This window comes from Paroedura picta, chromosome 5 (genome assembly GCF_049243985.1).
Source record: "Paroedura picta isolate Pp20150507F chromosome 5, Ppicta_v3.0, whole genome shotgun sequence".
NCBI lineage: Eukaryota > Metazoa > Chordata > Lepidosauria > Squamata > Gekkonidae > Paroedura > Paroedura picta.
Window position 1 is genome coordinate 120,610,689 of NC_135373.1, and position 20,447 is coordinate 120,631,135.

The 20,447-nt window shown below is 48.1% G+C and overlaps 1 protein-coding gene across 13 annotated transcripts in view; it reads left to right on the forward strand.

Annotated features, from left to right (window-relative positions):
* ABCC9 (ATP binding cassette subfamily C member 9) overlaps window positions 1–20,447 on the forward strand; it is a 73,683-nt gene that overhangs the window by 48,128 nt on the left and 5,108 nt on the right. For 7 of the 13 annotated variants that reach the window (XM_077340214.1, XM_077340215.1, XM_077340213.1 and 4 more), the window contains 14 exons: window positions 1,044–1,181; window positions 1,753–1,878; window positions 2,508–2,610; window positions 2,850–3,109; window positions 4,237–4,385; window positions 4,656–4,725; window positions 6,613–6,770; window positions 7,817–7,909; window positions 9,460–9,562; window positions 12,848–12,949; window positions 16,180–16,300; window positions 17,297–17,427; window positions 18,829–18,907; window positions 20,202–20,310. In XM_077340214.1, coding sequence (XP_077196329.1) covers window positions 1,044–1,181; window positions 1,753–1,878; window positions 2,508–2,610; window positions 2,850–3,109; window positions 4,237–4,385; window positions 4,656–4,725; window positions 6,613–6,770; window positions 7,817–7,909; window positions 9,460–9,562; window positions 12,848–12,949; window positions 16,180–16,300; window positions 17,297–17,427; window positions 18,829–18,907; window positions 20,202–20,310 — 1,742 coding nt within the window. The remainder of the gene's footprint in view (window positions 1–1,043; window positions 1,182–1,752; window positions 1,879–2,507; window positions 2,611–2,849; window positions 3,110–4,236; window positions 4,386–4,655; window positions 4,726–6,612; window positions 6,771–7,816; window positions 7,910–9,459; window positions 9,563–12,847; window positions 12,950–16,179; window positions 16,301–17,296; window positions 17,428–18,828; window positions 18,908–20,201; window positions 20,311–20,447) is intronic. The other 6 variants (XM_077340220.1, XM_077340226.1, XM_077340216.1 and 3 more) reach the window with 1 other exon arrangement.

Sequence of the window (20,447 nt, forward strand, 5' to 3'; positions counted from 1 at the left end):
TCCCTACGGCTCTGGCTGATTTACATAAAACATTTTGGAACATTTACATAGAACACTACCAAATCAATAACAGTATTGAATATAACAATAACATACCAACTAGAACAGTATTTCAACAACAATAAATTTGACACTCCCTTGGTAGGTTCAACCTCTCAGTCTGATTGAATTTGATTAAAGAGGGCTGCACCCCACAGATCCATTCTCCCAACAGGAGCTCTTTCCTTGGGTAGAACAAGCTTTCCACTACGGTAGCGATCCCCAACCTGTGGGCCGCGGACCACATGTGGTCCTTCAACTAATTGGAGGTGGGCCCCGAAGGACGCCTTCTCCCCGCCCCCCCATCATGAGTTAAACTGTCAGTTTAACTGTCATGAGTTAAAATTTCCATGAAAATAAAATGTTCCTTATGTTCATTGTTGTGGCGTGTCTGTATCTTATTTTGAAGGGATGTTTAAACATTTCCATAGCGATCAGAGAGCGTTAGGACAGTGGGTGAGAGTAGAGGAGTAAACTACCCCCCCACCGGGCCTCAGTAAAAGGCGTTGAGTGGTCCCCGATGTTGAGTGGTCCCCGGTGATAAAAAGGTTGGGGACCACTGCACTACGGGGTCTCTGTGGTCTGGCTGCAACTTGATGGTCAATGGGACCTTTCTGCCTAGCTGGATCCTCTTACTTCTTTCTTCTAAGAGTTCCTTTAATGAAAGTTTTCTATTGGAAGAAGTCCTGGTGGGAGAAGGCCTAGCATCCAGCCCAAAGTGTCCCGTGCACTAAGGCAGGACGGTTGCAGTCTGGCTTTAAAATCCATAAATGTCCCCCCCCAAAATGAACTCAGGACTGGCCAACTACATCCAGCTGGGTGATGATGTCATCAGCTCTGCATGTCAGCCTAGGGGGATTGTGTCCCTACTGTGGCATTCCCGAGATTCGTTCCGCAATTGAACAAATAAATACAAATATTCGCGGTGGCCATTCATCTTTTATGAGGTGCCATTTGTGAAGCAATAAGAACGAGTTCATGACAGCCTTTCCCCATCATTTCAGGATGACCCGTTTTCTGCCTTGGACATCCATCTGAGTGACCACCTGATGCAAGAAGGTATCCTGAAGTTCCTCAAGGATGACAAAAGGACACTTGTGTTAGTGACCCACAAATTGCAGTACCTACCACATGCAGATTGGGTAAGAGAGAACCTGCATATCTTACATAGCCTTAGGAGACTCAGTCCCTTGTTTGTGGGTGAACCCATTGTATGGTTTTTATCATCCGCACAGAAGCCACTATTGGATGCAGTGCTAATAGGCATTTGCTGATTTCCAAAGAAGTAGCTGGGTGTTTTTGTGGGATGATCCCTGGCCCCCAAAGACATCTGCCTGGACATCCAGTCTGGTGGAATGGGTTTCCTTCTGAGATCAGGGCCCTGGCGGAGCTATTACAGTTCTGCAGGGTCTGTAAGATGACACTCTTCCTTCAGGCCTATGGTTGAAGCCATGGTGGCCTAAGATCATGGGCCCTCCCCTCCCCTCCTCTCTCATTCGTTGAGGCTAGACACATACACCTGGCCTACAGCCAATTCCTGCAGGCCAGACTGAAGAAGCCTGGGGTATGGGGTTTTGCGTTATAGTTTTTAATTTTTAGGATATTTATGAACGTTTTTATCTATTGACGGAAACTGCCCCGAGTTCACAAGCGGAGAGGGCCATGCTATAAATCAAACAACAAACAAATAGCTTTCTTTGTTCTCCTCCCTAGATCATTGCCATGAAAGATGGGTCGGTTCTTAGAGAAGGGACCCTGAAGGACATCCAAAACAATGACGTTGAGCTCTACGAACACTGGAAAACCCTGATGAATCGCCAGGACCAGGAATTAGAAAAGGTAACTGCAAATAACGGGCACCCTAGAACCTGGTTGCAAAAAGTGTATAATACTCTCTGAATGTGTATTGTGCATATTTAATGTATTTGTAGCCATTGAGGAAGGCTCAATGATTTTATGTGGCTGATAGGACATATTCATCCACCAGGAATGTTTGTAAATTGTACAGCCTGGCATTCAGACCCCTAATGTTTTAAATTTGATATGGACTCACTCTATAACAAATATTGTAATTTTTTTGTTTGTCGTAGCTTCACTCTTTTGGCACACATTGGAAGATTTTCGGTTGAGTTTGTTTCCCCTCTGTTGTTTGCCCACCCTGAAACCACCAAGCATCTCCCAACTCAGGGTTTATTTAATTAATTTATTTATATGCCACCCTACCCAGCAAACCAGCTCACGGCCGTGTGTATCGTACTGACATCAACAATAATTAAAAGTTCATTAAATTAATTTAAAATCTAAAATAGATATGTTTAAAGTTCAATACAGCATCTGATGTTAAAAACAAACGGACATCAGCCTAAATTTGTTTTCTGATCTTCTGGAGCTAGAGTGTGGTCTGAGGAGCTCCTTTTGACAGGGAGGGGCCGGTAGATGCTGTTAACCCTATACAATTTGGGCGGCAGGACATGGAAGCTGACCAAACGACGCTGGAAAGGAAGACTCTCCGCAGAGCCATGTACCCGAGGGAGTCGAAGGCCCAGCTGGAGGACGAGGATGAAGGTGAGGGTGAGCTGTGGCCATTTTCTTCTTGGGCTTCCTGCAGAGGTCATGTTCATGCAGTCAAAGGAATCCGTTGGCTTGCTGGTTTGCTCATTTGAAGCAAACGAAACCAAAAGGCAAAAAGTTGTGTCTTCTTGAGATTTATTAAATGCAATCCTAAAGCCTTCCCAAGTTATAGGGGGTCGTTTTGGATCCAAATGACATTGGGCAGATGAAGTGATGAAGTGCTGTTTGTGGCCCATCAGAGGAAGAAGAGGAGGAAGACGAAGATGACACCATGTCTACAGCGATGCGACTGAGGACCAAGATGCCTTGGAAAACCTGCTGGCGCTACCTCACTTCTGGGGGATTTTTCTTACTCTCCCTGATGATCATTTCTAAGCTGTTGAAGCATTCAGTCATTGTGGCCATTGACTACTGGCTGGCCCAGTGGACCTCGAAGAACCAAAACCAGACTCAGAACCAGACCTTCTGTTCTAAGGAAGGTTCCATTGAAGAGAGCAAGGTAACGGTTTGCCAAAAAGGACTTGTAGTCAAAGCACCTAGGATAGGAACGCAGGACTGCAAAACGTTTATTAAAAGGGGATGGACTTGGAAGTGAAATTGACAATGGCCTAGTCCAGGGGTAGTCAAACTGCGGCCCTCCAGATGTCCATGGACTACAATTCCCAGGAGCCCCCTGCCAGTGAACGCTGGCAGGGGGCTCCTGGGAATTGTAGTCCATGGACATCTGGAGGGCCGCAGTTTGACTACCCCTGGCCTAGTCCCTAATTCTTCCCGATCTTCAGCCAATCACCATGGGGGGGGGGGGTTCATCTGATGGTACAATGTCTGCCAGAGAAGGGACCCAAGTTGTTCCTGACCCTGGCCTCAATCAAAGAACTGGAGGAAGAGTTCCATTATACAGGCCCTGTAGAACTTAGACAGCTCCGTCAGGGCCCTCAGCTCTTCTAGGAGGTCATTCCACCATATCGGGGCCAGGACTGAAAAGGTTGAGGCCAAGTGTGCTTCCCTGGGGCCAGGGACCACAAGCAGATCAGCACCTGCAGAGCTAAGAACCCTGCGGAGGGCATATCTGTCCACTGCTTGAAGACTGCCAGTGAGGGGGAGCTCACAACTTTCTTGGGCAGCCAAAGCGTTGCATCTCCCATGAGGGTTACCAACCTCCAGGCGGTGACTGGAAATCTCCTGAGATCACAACCCATCTTCAGCCAACAATCATTCCCCCTGGAGGAAATGGCTGCTTTGGGGGTGTCCTGTATGACATTGTACCCCACTGACCTCCCTTCCTTCCCCAAACCCTGCCATCCCAGGGCTCCACCTTCCAAATATCCATGAGTTTTCCAACCCAGAGTTGACCCTGCTAACTGCCTCAATCATACAGAACAGATGCTGAAACTGAGTTACATTCACCAATTCCATTTCCCCCCTTTGGTTTTATGCAAACATAGTACTCATTTAAACAGGAAGTTCATGGACTATGGTAATAAAAACCTTTGGGAGCTTCTGTGACCCATCAGCTGGTCCATACCAGAGGTGTCTGCATCATCCCTTGGAGGGTGTTTCATAATCAAAGGAAAATAAATGGTCTCTTTCCCAAGATCAGAAATATGTTTCTTGTCTCTTAAACAGAACTGCTACGTAGCCATATTCACGGCCCTTAGCGCTGCGGGGATCGTCCTTTGCCTTGTGACCTCCTTGACCGTCGAATGGATGGGCCTCATGGCCGCCAAAAACCTTCACCATAATCTCCTCAACAAGATCATCCTTGGCCCAATCAGGTACAGACCGAATGAAATGAGCGGTCAAGGATTCAGTACTGCAACCGCAAGGTCTCTGGAATAGGGATGGCCATGAACCACAATTTTGCATTTCTGTTCATGGATTGTGGCTGAACATCGGCCCAAATCGATGTGTTGGTTCGTGCCCCTCCTTTCTGCTCCCCACTGCAGTTTGTATTGGTCAGTGCCCCTCCTTTCTGCTCCCCACTGGGGGAAAAAAATGACATTTTCTCTTTGTTGTTTCTTTTATTTTTTTTTTCTGTCCCACAGATTCTTTGACACAACCCCCTTGGGGCTGATTCTTAATCGCTTTTCTGCGGATACAAATATTATCGATCAGGTGAGCCCATTGAATCGGCCTTTGGCAGGATTCACTGATCTGCTGCAAGGCAGAGTTTGAGGTTTATTCCCCATCTGTTTGGATGAGCTTCCTGTGAACAACATAGAAATGTTAATGACCGCAGGATTCGGTGCCACCATCACAAAGGAAGATGCAAAATGAAAGCACAGGAATATGGGTAGTAACAAGGATGGCGCAGAGCATGAATCTGGGTCCCACCCAGTCCGAGTTTAACACTGTGACCATTTCTTCACTTTGATAGATCAAGATGGGCCATTATATCTGTCTGTAGCTGTAGAAAAGAGTAAGAGTCCAGGAGCCCTTAAAGATTAACACATTCAGGTTACATAGAAAGGTTGAGGGAGCTGGATAGGCGTAGCTTGGAGAAGAAGAGGGCAAGGGGTTTTAGGATAGCTGTTTCAAAGACCATTTATGCACTGGGAACTTCACTGCCCCAGCTCCCATGCAGGAGCACAAATTGGAGGCTGATTAGGTGCACTGGGCCAAATGGACCCCGTGTGGGTACAGGAAGAGGTGGGGCAACCTGCCACAACCAAAACTCCAGCCTGCAGCACAGCAAGAAACCTCCAGTGCATAAACGGTCAAAGGGAGACGAAGAGGGGGCTGACTTGTTTCTTGCATCTTTAGAGACAAGGGCTAGGAAGAATAGGTTCAAATGATGGGAAAACAGGTTCCACTTCAATGTGAGGAAGCATCTTCTGATGGTAAGGGCTACTTGTAGACAGAATATGCTTCCTTAGTGGGTGGTGGAGTTGGAAGTTTTTAGGCGGAGTGTGGATAAACACCTATCAGGAGAGTGTGGTTTTAAAGTCCCTAGGAAGGTGAGATGCCCTTTGTGTGTGGTTTTGATGAGCTTTCGTGAGCCACTGGTCACTTCTTCAAGATACCTGAAAAAGCGAGCAGTGACTCTTGAAACTTCATGCCCTGCCGCAAATAGCGTTAGTCTCTAAGGAGCTACCAGACTCTTAGTCTTTTCTTGACACTGCTTCTTCTATTCCGTATGAATCTCACTTTCTTCAACTGTTTTTTATCCATTACCGTTTTCATTATAAATTCGGGTGGGTAGCCATGTTGATCAGAAGCAGCAAAACACAAGTTGTGGCCAATGGCACCGTTAAGACCAGGGGTAGTCAAACTGCGGCCCTCCAGATGTCCATGAACTACAATTCCCAGAAGCCCCTGCCAGCATTCGCTGGCAGGGGCTTCTGGGAATTGTAGTCCATGGACATCTGGAGGGCCGCAGTTTGACTACCCCTGGTTAAGACCAACAAAATTTTATTCTGGGTATAAGCTTTTGTGCTGATAAGCTTTTTAACGTGTGCAGCATTCTTCAGATACACGGAAAAAGACATCACCAATCCTGGAGGTCTTTTCCCAGCTCTGTGGTTCTATGATTAACGGCAGTAATGGCTGTTTCAATCTAACTGAGGAAGTGTGCATGCACACAAAAGTTTATACCCAGACAAAAAAAACTTTGTTGGTTTGATCAATCTGTCTGTCCGTCCATCCGTCCGTCCAATCCACCCACCTGTCCATCCGTTCGTCTATCCGTCCGTCCGTCTGTCCAACTCTCTATCAATCTAATTGAATCTATTCATTTGATTTTTAGATCTGGGCAAACCGGCCCAGGGCGGTGTACAAAGCTGTATATAAAATGCAATAATTTAAGCAAACAGAATTTGTTTAAAATCAATTGAAGATGATAACAAACAGGTTAAAGATTAGCAACGACATGGTGGATGGTGCTGGAGAATGGATCTCCTCAACCCTGTTGCCAAAGCAACCATGAGTGAAGACGAAATGCACCTTTCCCCTCCCGAAGAAGGTTTGTCCTAACGTGACCTTTGCCAATCGCTTTTGCCACAGCACATCCCTCCGACCTTGGAGTCGCTCACACGGTCCACTTTGCTGTGCCTGTCTGCGATTGGGATGATTTCGTATGCCACGCCTTACTTCCTCCTGGCTCTCGTGCCACTTGGGATCGCCTTCTATTTCATCCAGAAATACTTCCGCGTGGCGTCCAAGTGAGTACTCCAACATGTCGAATGCCTTCCCAGTTGGTGCCTGTCAGTCAATGCTGTGGCCACGCTGAGGAATGCTGGTTCTGTGAACTTAAACTGTGAGTGGTTGTGCGGAAGGGATTGTGGCCCTTTCTTGCATGCCCAGGGAAATGCCGATCGCCACTTTGAAGAAGAGTTGGTTCTTATATGCTGCTTTTCTCTACCCAAAGGAGTCTCAAAGCAGCTTCCCTTTCCTCTCCCCACAACAGACACCCTGTGAGGGAGGGGAGGCTGAGAGTGCCCTGATATTACTGAAGAAGAAGAAGAGTTGGTTCTTATATGCCGCTTTTCTCTACCTGAAGGGGTCTCAAAGTGGCTTACAATCCCCTTCCCTTCCTCTCCCCTCCACAGACACCCTGTGAGGGAGGGGAGGCTGAGAGAGCCCTGATATTACTGAAGAAGAAGAAGAGTTGGTTCTTATATGCTGCTTTTCTCTATCCGAAGGAGTCTCAAAGCATCTTACAGTCGCCTTCCCTTCCTCTCCCCACAACAGACACCCTGTGAGGTGGGTGAGGCTGAGAGAGCCTTGATATTATTGCTCGGTCAGAACAGTTTTATCAGGGCCGTGGGTAGCCCAAGGTCACCCAGCTGGCTGCATGTGGGGGAGTGCAGAATCGAACTTGGCATGCCAGATTAGAAGTCCGCACTCCTAACCACTACACCAAACTGGCTCTCTTTGGGGTCGGGAGGTCAATTTCCTTCAGGCCAGACTGGCCAGGGATTCTGGTTTTCTTGGAGGGGTATCACCTGGTCATGAAATTGGGGTCCCGGGGGGAAGGCAGGCAGTTGTGAGTTTCCTGCATTCTGCAAGGGTTTGGACTAGATGACCCTGGAGGCCCCTTCCAACTCCATGATTCTATCATCATCAGGCACCAATGTCCGTCACCCTTTTTAGAGGAAGAAAGTTTTGACAAAGAAGCTTAGAATAAGGGCATCTACGCTGTAAGCTGCTGTTTTCTGGGATGGTTCTTAAAATCATTTACTCCTTCCCTTCTGTCCTTTGGGCACAGGGACCTTCAGGAGCTCGACGACAGCACCCAGCTGCCTCTCCTCTGCCACTTTTCGGAAACAGCCGAAGGCCTCACCACCATCAGAGCATTCAGGTTTGTTCTTGGGGACTCCTCTTTGGATTTGTTGGATATGACGCTGATTCTCAATCTGTGCCTGCTGATATACCTCTTTGATCTAACATGCACCTTGGGTCCAAAGGACCATGAATGGAACGGAATAACTTCTCCAGGCCCCTCCCAGCCCCTGGGGTAGGTTCCTCTTTCTCTAATCCCAGATTTAGAGGGATGTTAGCTTGGGCCTTATGTGTTGTAAAGCCATTTCTGGTTGCAAAATGGATCCCTGGCCCCACGCCCAAAAGCCGGAGAATCTTAAATTAGATGATCCCCCTATTCTTGCCATTTATAATAAAGCAGCCGAGAGCTGTGCTTGCTTGTTTCCACCAGCCCTGAAGCACAGCTCTGATTTATATACAACGGCAGCTGGTCTTTGACCAGCAGTTATATGTTTCTAAACATTTCACTGCTGCAGCAGCCCTGCAGTTCAGGCTGGACTCTTTTCCCCGCACAGAGAAATCCACGGATGATGAAATGGCTCTGAGCTGTGTTTTGGGGAGGGCAACAATATAAAAGCCTAATTATTGCGGAAGGATGATGAGATTATGAGTACAGTGGAATCTACGGCATTATACCAGCCTTTCTTAACTTGTTTATTGCTGAGAATCCCCTGAAATATTCGTCAGGCTTTGAGAAACCCCAGAAGTGGCGTGATCGTGCAGAATATGGTTGGGAAGCCAAGCTGTGGACATGCCCACTTAGGCCCCTTCCCTTCCTCCCCACTCCAGGTCCATCATTGGCCATTCGGGGAGGGGGTGGGTGGATCAACATGACCATATATGGTTATATGCTACAAATCCACCCAACCTACTAGGTCTCAGGATGAGTTGAGTTGATGGTCTTTGTCACCTTAGTATTACTATAAATGGAATTATTATTATTATTATCATTGATTTGATTTGATTTGATTCGTTGCCCACCACTCCCTGCCGGGAGTGTTTACACAACATCTGTGTAAAAAATCCCAGATAAAAATCACAATTATTTAAACTACAAAAAGATACACAGAGGAAAAGCAGTGCCCTCAATAATCTCAGTTACCTGTATCGTTTCTTGTTTCATATAAACCGGTCTGAGCCTTCAGGGTGGGCAGTAGATGGATAGATGGATGGATGGATGGATGGATGGATGGATGGATGGATGGATGGATGAATGGATGGATGGATGGATGGATGGATGGATGGATGGATGGATAGATGGATGGATGGATGGATGGATGGATGGAAGGACAGACAGATTAGACAATACTGACTTTGATCGAACAATCCTCAATCAATCAATCAAACTTTATTACAGTCGTTCAAACCAAGTTACAGAATAATCATCAAACTCAAGATAAGGCAGCTTCGTGATACCTGATATTGTTTTATTCCCTTTCTTTAAAAAGTGCTTATGGCCACCCTTTGTCGTGGAAGTCCATCAGTCCAGTGTGGATTGCGAGATTTTGCAGTCCGCTGTGCTTGTCACAGCCTCAGAACGGCGTGAAAAAGTGAATTGCTTAATGCGAGAATCGTTTTCGTCATCTGCAGGCACGAAGCCAGGTTTAAGCAGCGCATGCTGGAACTGACGGACACCAACAACATTGCGTACTTGTTTCTCTCGGCTGCCAACAGATGGCTGGAGGTCAGAACGGTGCGTACAGCGGCGTCTTCGCCGTGCTTGCAAAACCGTCCCACCAAACGGTTATTTTCCGCTCGATGCATCTGGGAAGCCCGATGACTTCATGTGCAACAATCCCCCAAAATAGCTCGGTCTTGAGTTTGTTATGAATTCCTCGGCAAGGCCAAGGACGTCTTCGTTCGCCGCTGCTCTGTTGACCATCGTTTTGGAAGAGTTTATAAAAGCAAACCACCCCGTGTGGAGTGGGAGGTCTGTGGCGAATGGATTTGCAGTGTCAAAGCGATGAACTTGGCCTCAACTAGGGCCAGGGCATTCTCGGCCCTGGCCTTGGCCCTGGCCTGGTGGAAGGCTCTGCCAGATGACATCAGAGCCTTGCGGAACTTTAACCAGTTCCGCAGGGCCTGCAAGACAGAGCTCTTCCACCAGGCCTATGGTGGCTAGAGTTAACATCTAGAAGATGCTGGCCTCTCTGCCTGGAAGTTCACCTGTAGGTAACAACTAAGCTAGGGATTCCCAACCAGGGGTCCACAGTCCAGGGGTCTGCAGGAGCTCCGGAGGGGGTCCACGGCCTTTCCCCTCCTGCCTTAATAGACTTGGCCACAAGTTAGGGAACTGGCTCAAGGGGTAGGCTATGGGTATAAATATCAAAGGGGGGGGGAGTTGTTTGTTGTGGGATATGGGGGGGAGCTGTGTTGTCTTCTGTACTCCTGCCCTTATTCTACATGAAGGGAGAGCTACCACCAAAAGCGACGTCAAATTTTCCTGTTTGAGGAAACATGCTGAGGAATTTGGGGAGAGGAGATCCAAAAGAGTTTCGCTGAGGCTAGCGAAAATTTCTCCACAGCTTTAGGCTGTGGCTGAAATTTGCCAAAAGCATGCCAGTCTGAGGAACGTCAAGGGAAGCAAACTGAATTTCGTTAAGAGTGGTGAAATTCCCCTCAGACATTTCCTTGCATCCCTATTAAAGAGGCCCTCAAAGGCCAGTATTATTTTCCACATATTAGACTATATAAGGATAATATTTCATGTGGTTACCTAGCAAGGCTACTGTTGTGTATGCGGGATTCAATACTTCGGTGCACAAACAAGACAACAGTGGGCAGAAGGGCTGGCTTAACACATTTTAACCTCCACCACCGGGTTTTCTGCCTATGGTTTTCAGGCCAAGCTTGCCTACTGGTGGGAGGGTTAGGGGCAGGGACAGTGAGGGGGAGATATAAGTTGTGTTGCTACATCACTTCCAGAGAAAACCCAGAAGTGGCATAAGGTAACTCTAGGAAGCCCTGGAAACTCAATGGCCAAACCACAGAGATCTTTGGAATTCCTAGAGTAATCCCACATTTTCTAGATTTTCTCCCACAACCCCACAGAATGGCCACCAATTTCCTACCGGGCTTCCATCTCTTGTAACATCCCTTCTTCTCATGAGAGTTTGGCCATCCTTTGGGATAACCCTGGCTGTCCTGCTGATGATAGTGGTGGCTTAGGTCACCAAAATGGCAGCTGAAGCCTCCCAAGAGGAAGGAATCTTGTGAGAATTTGGGAAGCCTGTTAAGTCAGGCATAGCTTGTTTCTGAAGCGCCTTGAGACAAGAGGGAGGTGATTTGTCTCGTTTCAACCTTGCTGGAATTCTTTTTGCTTCGCTCAGCCGTTTCCCTTGTTGAGGAAAGGACACCTATTTGCCAGCATGGGCACCAGTCTCAAATTCACCGCAGAGTTTCCTTTAGGTGAGCTTTCACAGGCAGAGTCTAAGGCCTCTTGGAATAAGTTTCAGCAGTGGAGGATCCCATCAACTTCTCATTGCCAGGGTCAAACTTGAATGCTCAAGACCTGTCCGCTTGCAGCGTTTGCCAAAAATCTCCTCACGTTCAGTTTTCCAAAATAAAGTTAGAACTGTTGCCATTACACGGGCTGGATTTCAGCATGTTTTGTCTTCGAGCTGCCTCAGAATTTTCAGAATTGTAATATAAGCAGATCACATCAGCAAGTTAGACCCCCTAGTCTCTGCTCCCTTGTTTGCACTTCCCATCCTTTGGAAACCCCTGGGTGCATTTATGTGATGGAACAGAGGTCAGATTGTGAGCCATTAAAGGGCTGTCCAGAGCCCTGTCCTTGAAGGCTGATTCCCATGGCATTCCCCCCAGTTATGGCATTAAATTTCAATATGATTCCTAAACATGGAACTTCTTAAGATATAATGTCAAAATATGCAATACATGTGTCGTGTTCAGGGGTGGCCAAACTGTGGCTCTCCAGATGTCCACGGACTACAGCACTGGCAGGGCCTCATGGGAATTGTAGTCCATGGACATCTGGAGAGCCACAATTTGGCCACCCCCTGGGGTCCTAAAAATAGTGCTTGTGGGCGATTTTCAGCAATTTTCCTGGCTCCCATGTTTTTTTCAAAAGTGGGTGGAGCTTTTGCTTAGCAAGACTTTTGATTGGCCAACTGAGACAGCCTCTGCAACCCCGCAACAAAGATCTTTACGCTGCAGCAGCTATTTTTGCGGCTGGCTCCGCCTTGTGTAGCAGCCATTTTGTGGTAGCCATTTTGTGGCTGGGCCCACCACACAGTGTCAAAACTCCAAAGGTAACCACCGGCTCAAAAAGCTCAGGAACCTCTTCTCTAGCCCTTTTACTTTGGGGCATGTAGGGGAAATCAAACCAAGGTCATGAAGGGAGCTTCGCGACTGAGGGGGAACTGGTAACTTGACCTTCCCAATCTGACAGCAAGCATGGTGTTGTGGCTAAGAGGAGTGGTGTTTATTCCAGAGAACATGGTTTAATTCCCCACTCCTCCTCCATGTGCAGCCATCTGGGTGACCTTGAGCTAGTCACAGTTCTCTCTGGGCTCTCTCAGCCCCACCTACCTCACAGGGTGTCTGCTGTGGGGAGAGGAAGGGACGGAGATTGTAAGCCACTTTGAGACTCCTTTGGGTAGAGAAAAGCGGCCTATAAGAACCAACTCTTCTTCTTCTTCAGTAATATCAGGGCTCTCTCAGCCTCACCCACCACACAGGGTGTCTGTTGTGGGGAGAGGAAAGGGACGGAGATTGTAAGCCGCTTTGAGACTGCTTCAGCCAGTGAAAAGCAGGGTATGGAAACCAGCTCTTCTTCTACTATGACCTAGTCCAGCAACTTAAATACGGCACTGTCTTTCTACAAAACACATTTCAGGATTTTAGTCCATGAACAGAATAAAGTCAAGTGCTTCAACGTGCACAGTGTGGGGTTCCTGCCTCTCCCCTTCAGTGGCAACCCTTCTCTGATGTGCACCTTTCCTTTTCTTCTTCGCAGGACTATCTCGGGGCTTTCATCGTCCTCACGGCAGCCGTGGCTTCCATTACCCACGGGCCCACTTCCGGCATCATGGGCCTGGGGCTTCTCTATGCTTTGACGGTCAGTGCGAAAGCAAAGCTTCATGCTCCCTTTGGAATAATCCATTGAGAGTTGGGGAATTCCTAGAGATTTGGTGCTGGAGCCTGAAGAAGGTGGGACTTGGGAAGGCTGGGGGAGAGACCAGACACAGCCCACCCTCCAAGGGTCCCGTTGTCTCCAGAGGAAGTGATCTTTGCAGCCCCGAGATCAGTTGTAATTCTGGGAGACTAGAATCATAGAATCCTACAGTGGGAAGGGGCCATGCAGGCCTTCTAGTCCAGCCCACTGCTCAATGCAGGATCAGCCTAAAGCAGCCGGGAGAAGGATCTGTCCAGCTGCTGCTTGAAGACTGTTATTGAGGTGGGAGTTCACCACCTCCTTAGGCAGCCTATTCCACTGCTGAACTAAACACCTAGAATCCTAGAGTGGGAAGGGGCCTTGGAGGTCCTCCAGTCCCACACCCTGTTCAATGCAGGATTGGCCTAAAGCATCCAGGAGAAGGATCTGTCCAGCCACTACTTGAAGGCTGTGCATGATGGGGAGCTCCCACCTCCTGAGGCAGCCCTTTCCACTACTGAACTACCCTGACTGTGACATTTCCCCACCTGATATCTTGCCGATATCATTCTACATATAGTTAAAACCCATTACTGCGTGTCCTCTCCTCTGCAGCCAGCAGAAACAGCATCCTGCCCTCCTCCAAGTGACAACCTTTCAAATACTTAAAGAGGGCTATCATGTTCCCTCTCAACCTCCTTTTCTCCAGGCTGAACATTCCCAAGTCCCTCAGCCTTTCCTCCTAGGGCTTGGTCCCCAGGCCCCAGATCATCCCCATCGCTCTCCTCTGCACCCTCTCCATTTTGTCCACGACCTTTTTGAAGTGAGGCCTCCAGAACTGCACCCAGGACTCCAGGTGGGGTCTGACCAAGGTGGTATCCAGCAGGACTATGACATCCTGCGATATAGCTGTGATGCCTCTGTGGGTACAGCCCAAGACTGCCTTTGCCTTCTTGACCTCCACATCACAGTGTCTGCTGATATTTAGGTTACAGTCCACCAGCAACCCAAGATCACGTCCACACTTAAGTTCTGCTTGGACTTAATGATGGAATCCCCTGAAACATTTCGCACAAACTTGATGGGGATTGCTCTAGGGCAGGGGTAGTCAAACTGCAGCCCTCCAGATGTCCATGGACTACAATTCCCATGAGCCCCTGCCAGCATTCGCTGGCAGGTGCTCATGGGAATTGTAGTCCATGGACATCTGGAGGGCCGCAGTTTGACTACCCCTGCTCTTGGGGATTCCTTGGGAAAGGTCGTGTGGCACATCACCCCACGGCGGGTTATGTCCTTCCAGTTTCAAGGCAGAAAGGAACGATCTTGCGAGTGATGGATTCGAGCCAGGGCCGAGGAAATTAGGGACAACTTGGAGCGGCTTCAAAGTTTGGGCGCTAATTAAAAAAAAACACGTACAGCCACCAAGATTCCCAGGCCCCGAATGCTCCCGACCCGAAACAAAACCAAAAAAGCCCTGAGGGCGTAGTGAGATTTCATTGGACCGTGCGTTACTCGTCAGTGACCTTTAACCTTCTGAGACTCAACATGAATCCGGCCTTGACCCTCTGGAATATTACGTCATTATTTGGTCACGAGATGCTTTCGAGGGGGCCAACGTCAGTGGAAAGTCAGACGGGGATTTTAAAGTTTGGGAATACACAAAGAAGAGCATTTGCCTTTACGCCTGTCTCTTCCTTCCCTCCCTTCTTGCCCAGGGGAAGGATCACGCTGGGGGATCATAGGCTTTTCCACTCTTGTTTTTTTCTGCAGATCAGCTTCTTCACTGAATCTGCCCCCCCACTTCCTTATACATAATACCGTTTTCAGGTCATTGCTCTCCCGGTTGTTCTCCCTGTTTCTGACAAGTTTTATTTGATGGGCTGAAAAAACAGGGGGGGGGGGGGAGGACAAGAAAGGAAGAGCAACAACCAGGAAATTCTACTATTTGGGTTGTCAGGACCCCCTGGCCTCCAGTGGGAGATGGGGAGGGAGAGAGTTACCAGATCCAGGTTGGGAAACTTCTGGAGATTTGGGGAAAGAGCCTTAGGGACCTCAGTGGAGGTCTTCCTCTCCTAATATGTCCCCTGGAACAAGTATGCTGACAATCCCTGGCCCCAGACAGATGTGCCTGGCCTCTGGCGGAGACAGGGCCTATTCAGTCTTGGCTCCAGCCTGGGGGAATGAGTTGCCATCCAAGGTGCAAGCCCTCATGGAGTTCCCAAAGTTCCAAAGGGCATGTAAGATAGCCCTCTTCCACCAGGCATTTGGGTGAGGCCAGGACCCACCATGACCATCTAATGGGGCTCCCTGGCCAAGCACCCCCCCCCCCAATATCCTCCATTCTGTGCCTGGTTGCAATTTAACCATCAAGCTAAAGGCACTAGAGATAGATGTTTGAACTAGTTGTAGCATATTTTAGAATTTTAAATTTATACAGGTTTTTAATCCTGGGCCCATTCCGTACACGTTGGATAATGCACTTTCAATGCACTGTAGAAGCAGATTATCCTGTTCCACACACGTAAATCCAGCTGCCAAAGTGCATTGAAAGTGCATTATCCAACGTGTGTGGAATGGGCCCTAGTGATGAGAGACCTCAGGAGAGGGGCGGCATATGAGTCGAAATATAAATAAATAAATGAATGAATGAATGAACAGGGCCACAGAGTGTGTCCTCCAAGGCATTAATTTTCTCCAGGGGAACTGATCTGATCAGGTGCAATTCTAAGGGATCTTCTCTTTCTCTGTTCCATCATCTTCACTGGCAGTCTTCAAGCAAAGGTTGGATATACACTTTTCTTGGATGCTTTAGGATGCTTAGGGCTGATCCTGCGTTGAGCAGGAGGTTGGACTAGATGGCCTGTATGGCCCCTTCCAACTCTATGATTCTATGATTCTATGATCATGGAGCTGGTTTCTAGCCATGTGGAAGGGTCTTTGCTTGGCATGCAGAAAGTCCCAGGTTCAATCCCCGGCATCTCCAGTTAAAAGGACCAGGTAGGAAGCAATGAGAAAGATCTCCGCCTGAGACCCTGCCAGTCTGAGCAGACAATACCACCCTTGATGGACAAACTGTCTGATTTCGGTATAAGACAGCTTCATGTGTGATTCCATGATTCTCTCCTCTTCTGTCCTGTTCCTTCCCAGTGGGACAACAGTCTCCATTCTGTCCTTATTCCCCCCTTCTATTTCAGATCACAAACTACTTAAACTGGGTGGTGAGAAACCTGGCAGACCTAGAAGTGCAAATGGGTGCGGTGAAGAAAGTGAACAGTTTTCTCAACATGGAGTCGGAGAACTACGAAGGCACCATGGGTAGGATGGCGGGATCCATTTTCAAGTTCACCAATAGACTTGAAAGGTGTCCTGTCCTGTCATTTCACCTCCCAGTAGAAGGTCATGTTGACTAAGTCTTTGGAGTTCTGACATAGCACGACGGACGCATCCACAAGATAGCTGCCACAAGATGGCAGCCACAAAATGGCTGCTGCAGGAGGTGGAGCTGGCTACAGAATCGTTGTCGGAGCTTACCTCCCATCGCAAAGTGGATATCCTTGTGCTCTACTAGCAGCAGCCGCCAAAAGCAGTTTTTTAAAAAATCTGCAAAGCTAATAAGATTTCCAGTGGCCAATCAGAATCCTTGCGGGGCAAAACCCCCACCTGACCATGCCCACTTTCTAAAACCACCTGGCTAGTACCTGAAAGGGTGTTGGTGGGCACTGGGCACCTCCTTGGGGACCCCCGGACTAAGGCCTAGCACAAAGAGTAGGCATCATCTCATGCCTGAAAACATTTCCATGTTTCCCTACACTTAGGAAACTGAAAGCTGGGCTGCAGAATTAAAGCCGCCTCTGATGTGTTCATCTTGAGGGATTGGTTATCTATTTTCTTGGTGTAATATTTAAAAAATGCAAAATGTTTTCCCATGGAAGTGAGTTGAGTGGCCAGAAAAGGTGGGGGCCTTTTTTTGGTTGTTTCTCCTTGTCTATGAATGCCCCCCTCAATAATCGCCATCAGAGCCAACCTCTTAATTTTCCAATGACAAGCCAAAATTTTGCTCTTTTACCAGACATCTGTTTGGTTGGTTGTCTGGAGACCTGACTTCATTCTTTTGTACAGACTCTAATTGCTGGCCCTTACAGTGATTTTGTTGTTTTTATGCTTTTTGGTGACTTTGTTTTTGCAGTTGTTATGCCTTTTGTTTTTGTCATTTTTAATGCTTTTTATGCTGATAGACTATTACCGCATCATAACTGGTTCCGTGGACATAACTTGGAGGTGTTCACGTCTGCCTCCTTTGTCATCTTTCAGATGTTTCTCAAGTCCCCAAAGACTGGCCACAAGAAGGGGAAATCAAGATTGATAATTTGTGCGTCCGCTACGAAAACAACCTCAAGCCTGTTCTCAAGCACGTCAAGGCTTACATCAAACCTGGCCAGAAGGTTTCACACCAGCTTTCATTTACTTCCTTTTGTCAGGTTGCCCCACGAGGGGGAGAGTGAGGGAGTTCTATTGCAATCATTGTCCATTTATTTAGAGCAGTTGTAGGCTACCTCCACATAAACACCCCCAGAATGGCTTACAACAGTAACATAGGTATGGCAACATATGGCTAGCCATGCTATGGACATTACAACGAACGTGTTAAACAAGTGACCATACCTTGTTTGAATTCTCTTAGTTATATGCAATGTAAGCTGCTGATCTGTTCACCATGATTGTCCTTGATGAAATTTGTTACAAGCATGGTTCTGGGTTGAACCATGTTTACCCAGTAGATACTTGGTTGTCACAGCTTACAGCTGCTTTTGCCCAGTATCCATAAGAACATAAGAAGAGGCCTGATGGATCAGACCAATGGTCCTTCTACTCCAGCATCCAAAGAACATAAGAAGAGGCCTGATGGATCAGATCAGTGGTCTGTGTAATCCAGCAACCTAAAAACATAAGGAGAGCTGTGTTGGATCAGACCAGTGGTCCTTCTAGTCCAGCATCCTAAGAACATAAGGAGAGCCCTGCTGGATCAGACCAATCGTCCTTGTAGTCCAGCATCCAAAGAACATAAGGAGAGCCCTGGTTGGTCAAACCAGTTGTCTGTTTAGTCCAGCCTCCTAAGAACACCAGAAGAGCCCTGCTGGATCAGACCAGTGGTCCATCTCTAGTCCAGCATCCAAAGAACATAAGGAGAGCCCTGCTGGGTCAGACCAGTGGTCCTAGTCCAGCATGAGTTCTAGTCTTTTGGTACAGAGGGGAAAGACCTCTCCACCCCATGCATGATATTCTACACCTCTATCAAATCTATTAAACCTCTATCAAATCAGATGACCTCATCCATCAGTCATCAGGCAGTGAACCTGGTCACTTGGGTCATCAAGTTGGCCCCAAACCCCTGGAGATGCTTGCAGTCCATCCCTCCTTTCTGCCAGTGCAGTTGGAAGAGATGGTGATGCAAATAACTTCTACTGAGTGCTTGGTGAGCCTCAACCAATCAGAGCAGACAATGCTGAACATAACAGACCAACGGCCTGGCACATTCTACGGCAGCCCCATAGAAGAGGGAGAGGCCATGCCCACAGAGGGACCCATCTTGTACTGAAACATCAGGTCCCATCTTGTATTGAGAGATCAGGTAACAGGTGATGGGAAAGACCTCTGCCAGAACCTCTGGAGAGTTGGTGACAGTCAAAGAATTGACTTTGATAGACCAGTGGTCTTGATGGGTTGGTCAAGGGCAGCTTCATGTATCCATGTGAGGAATATCTTCTCCAGTTCTGAAATCTCCCCCTTTGGTTTCCCTCCCAAGCCAAAGGATGGAATAAGCCACAGTGAAGTTTCTCTTGCAGGTCGGCATCTGTGGTCGCACAGGCAGTGGGAAGTCATCCTTGTCCTTGGCTTTCTTCAGAATGGTGGACATATTTGACGGTAAGGGATGGCAAAGACCTACTGCTTACAATAGCCTCACATAACTTGAGACCCAACAATCTAAATTTGCCCTTCAAAGGTTTGGTAAACGTGCCGGGTTGCAGGCTTGAGTTTGAGCCGGCGTAGGTTGCCCCATCTCTTCCTGCTCCCGCACGGGGGAGCATTTGGCCCGGTGCTCCTCATCCCAGACTAGTGCTCCTGCACAGGAGCCGGGGCAGTGAATTTCCCAGTGCGGAAACGGACCCAGGTCAGGGCCTTGCTAATACGGGAAACCGAAAAAGAAACAGAAAGCATAGGTTTGTCCACCCTTACTTCTAGGATCCTTCCCTGCCATGTCCATTGTATAATCTCAAAGGATGCCTGGATATTTATTTGCTTTCTATGTGTCTCTTCCGGCCGCTCCACGTGTACGCTACCAGTCATTGCAAACCAAGTGGCGAAACAGGCAAGAAAGCCGGCCTGTTTCCCGGGCTGAATCAGCCCGTGGTCATGACAGCTCCCTTGCCGCTGCTCAGTGTCTGCCTCCGTCCGGTCATTAATCATGCGCCGCAGAATGAAAATATTTCCTTTATGGGAAGCAGAACACAGAAGAGCAGAGAAAACCAAAGGCGGGGGGTGCGGCAGTGCTGGTCAGTAATTCCGTTTCACTCCGTGTCGGATCATCAAAGCTTTTCCTCCCCTTTTGGCTGAGCGAAATCCTGGAGTCGGAGGCAGCCTGTGTCTTTGCTTGCTGATCTTCTGGCGATGTTTGGGTTTCGTTTTGGGTGGCTTGTTCTAAAATTGTTCCACGCCACGGGCTTCTTTGATTCCAAATAAGAGGGCTGATACCATGATACGATAAAGCAAAAAGGCCAAGGGGGCCTTAAAGAACAACGGAATTTATTCCAGCACGTGCTTTTCTGAGTCAGGCTCATCAGAGCTCATGCCACGATAAAAGCTCATACTTTAGTCTGAAATAGACTGTTGGAATCAAGGTCAGTATTGCCTGCTTAGGCTGGCAGCTGCTCCCCAAGGTCTCAGGCAAATGCCTTTCACATCATCGACCACCTGATACTCTTCACTGGAGATGCCGGGGATTGAACCTGGGACCTTCTGCGTGCCAGGTAGATGTGTTGCCACTGAGCCATGGCCTCTTCCTTCAGATAGTCTGGAGATGAGGTATAATTCAAGGGGATCCCCAGGTCCCACCTGGCTACTCTCCAACTTTGAGTCTGTTTCTTATCTGGAGACAGAAAGCTCCCCTTGTTTCCCTCTGCCTCTCCCCTTTGTCATTGATCTTTGTCATTCCGTACAGGGAAGATCGTCATCGATGGGATTGACATTTCTAAACTGCCCCTCCACATGTTGCGCTCCAGGCTGTCCATAATCCTCCAAGACCCCATATTGTTCAGCGGTTCCATTCGGTAAGGACTAAACTGTCAGCATGTCACTGTGTAGCCCATTAGAACTGTGTTTGAGTACCAGTTATCTAAAGAAGGGCTTTCTCCCACATGGACCCGCCCAAGCACTGAGATCTCAAGAAAGGGATCTTCTTGTAGTT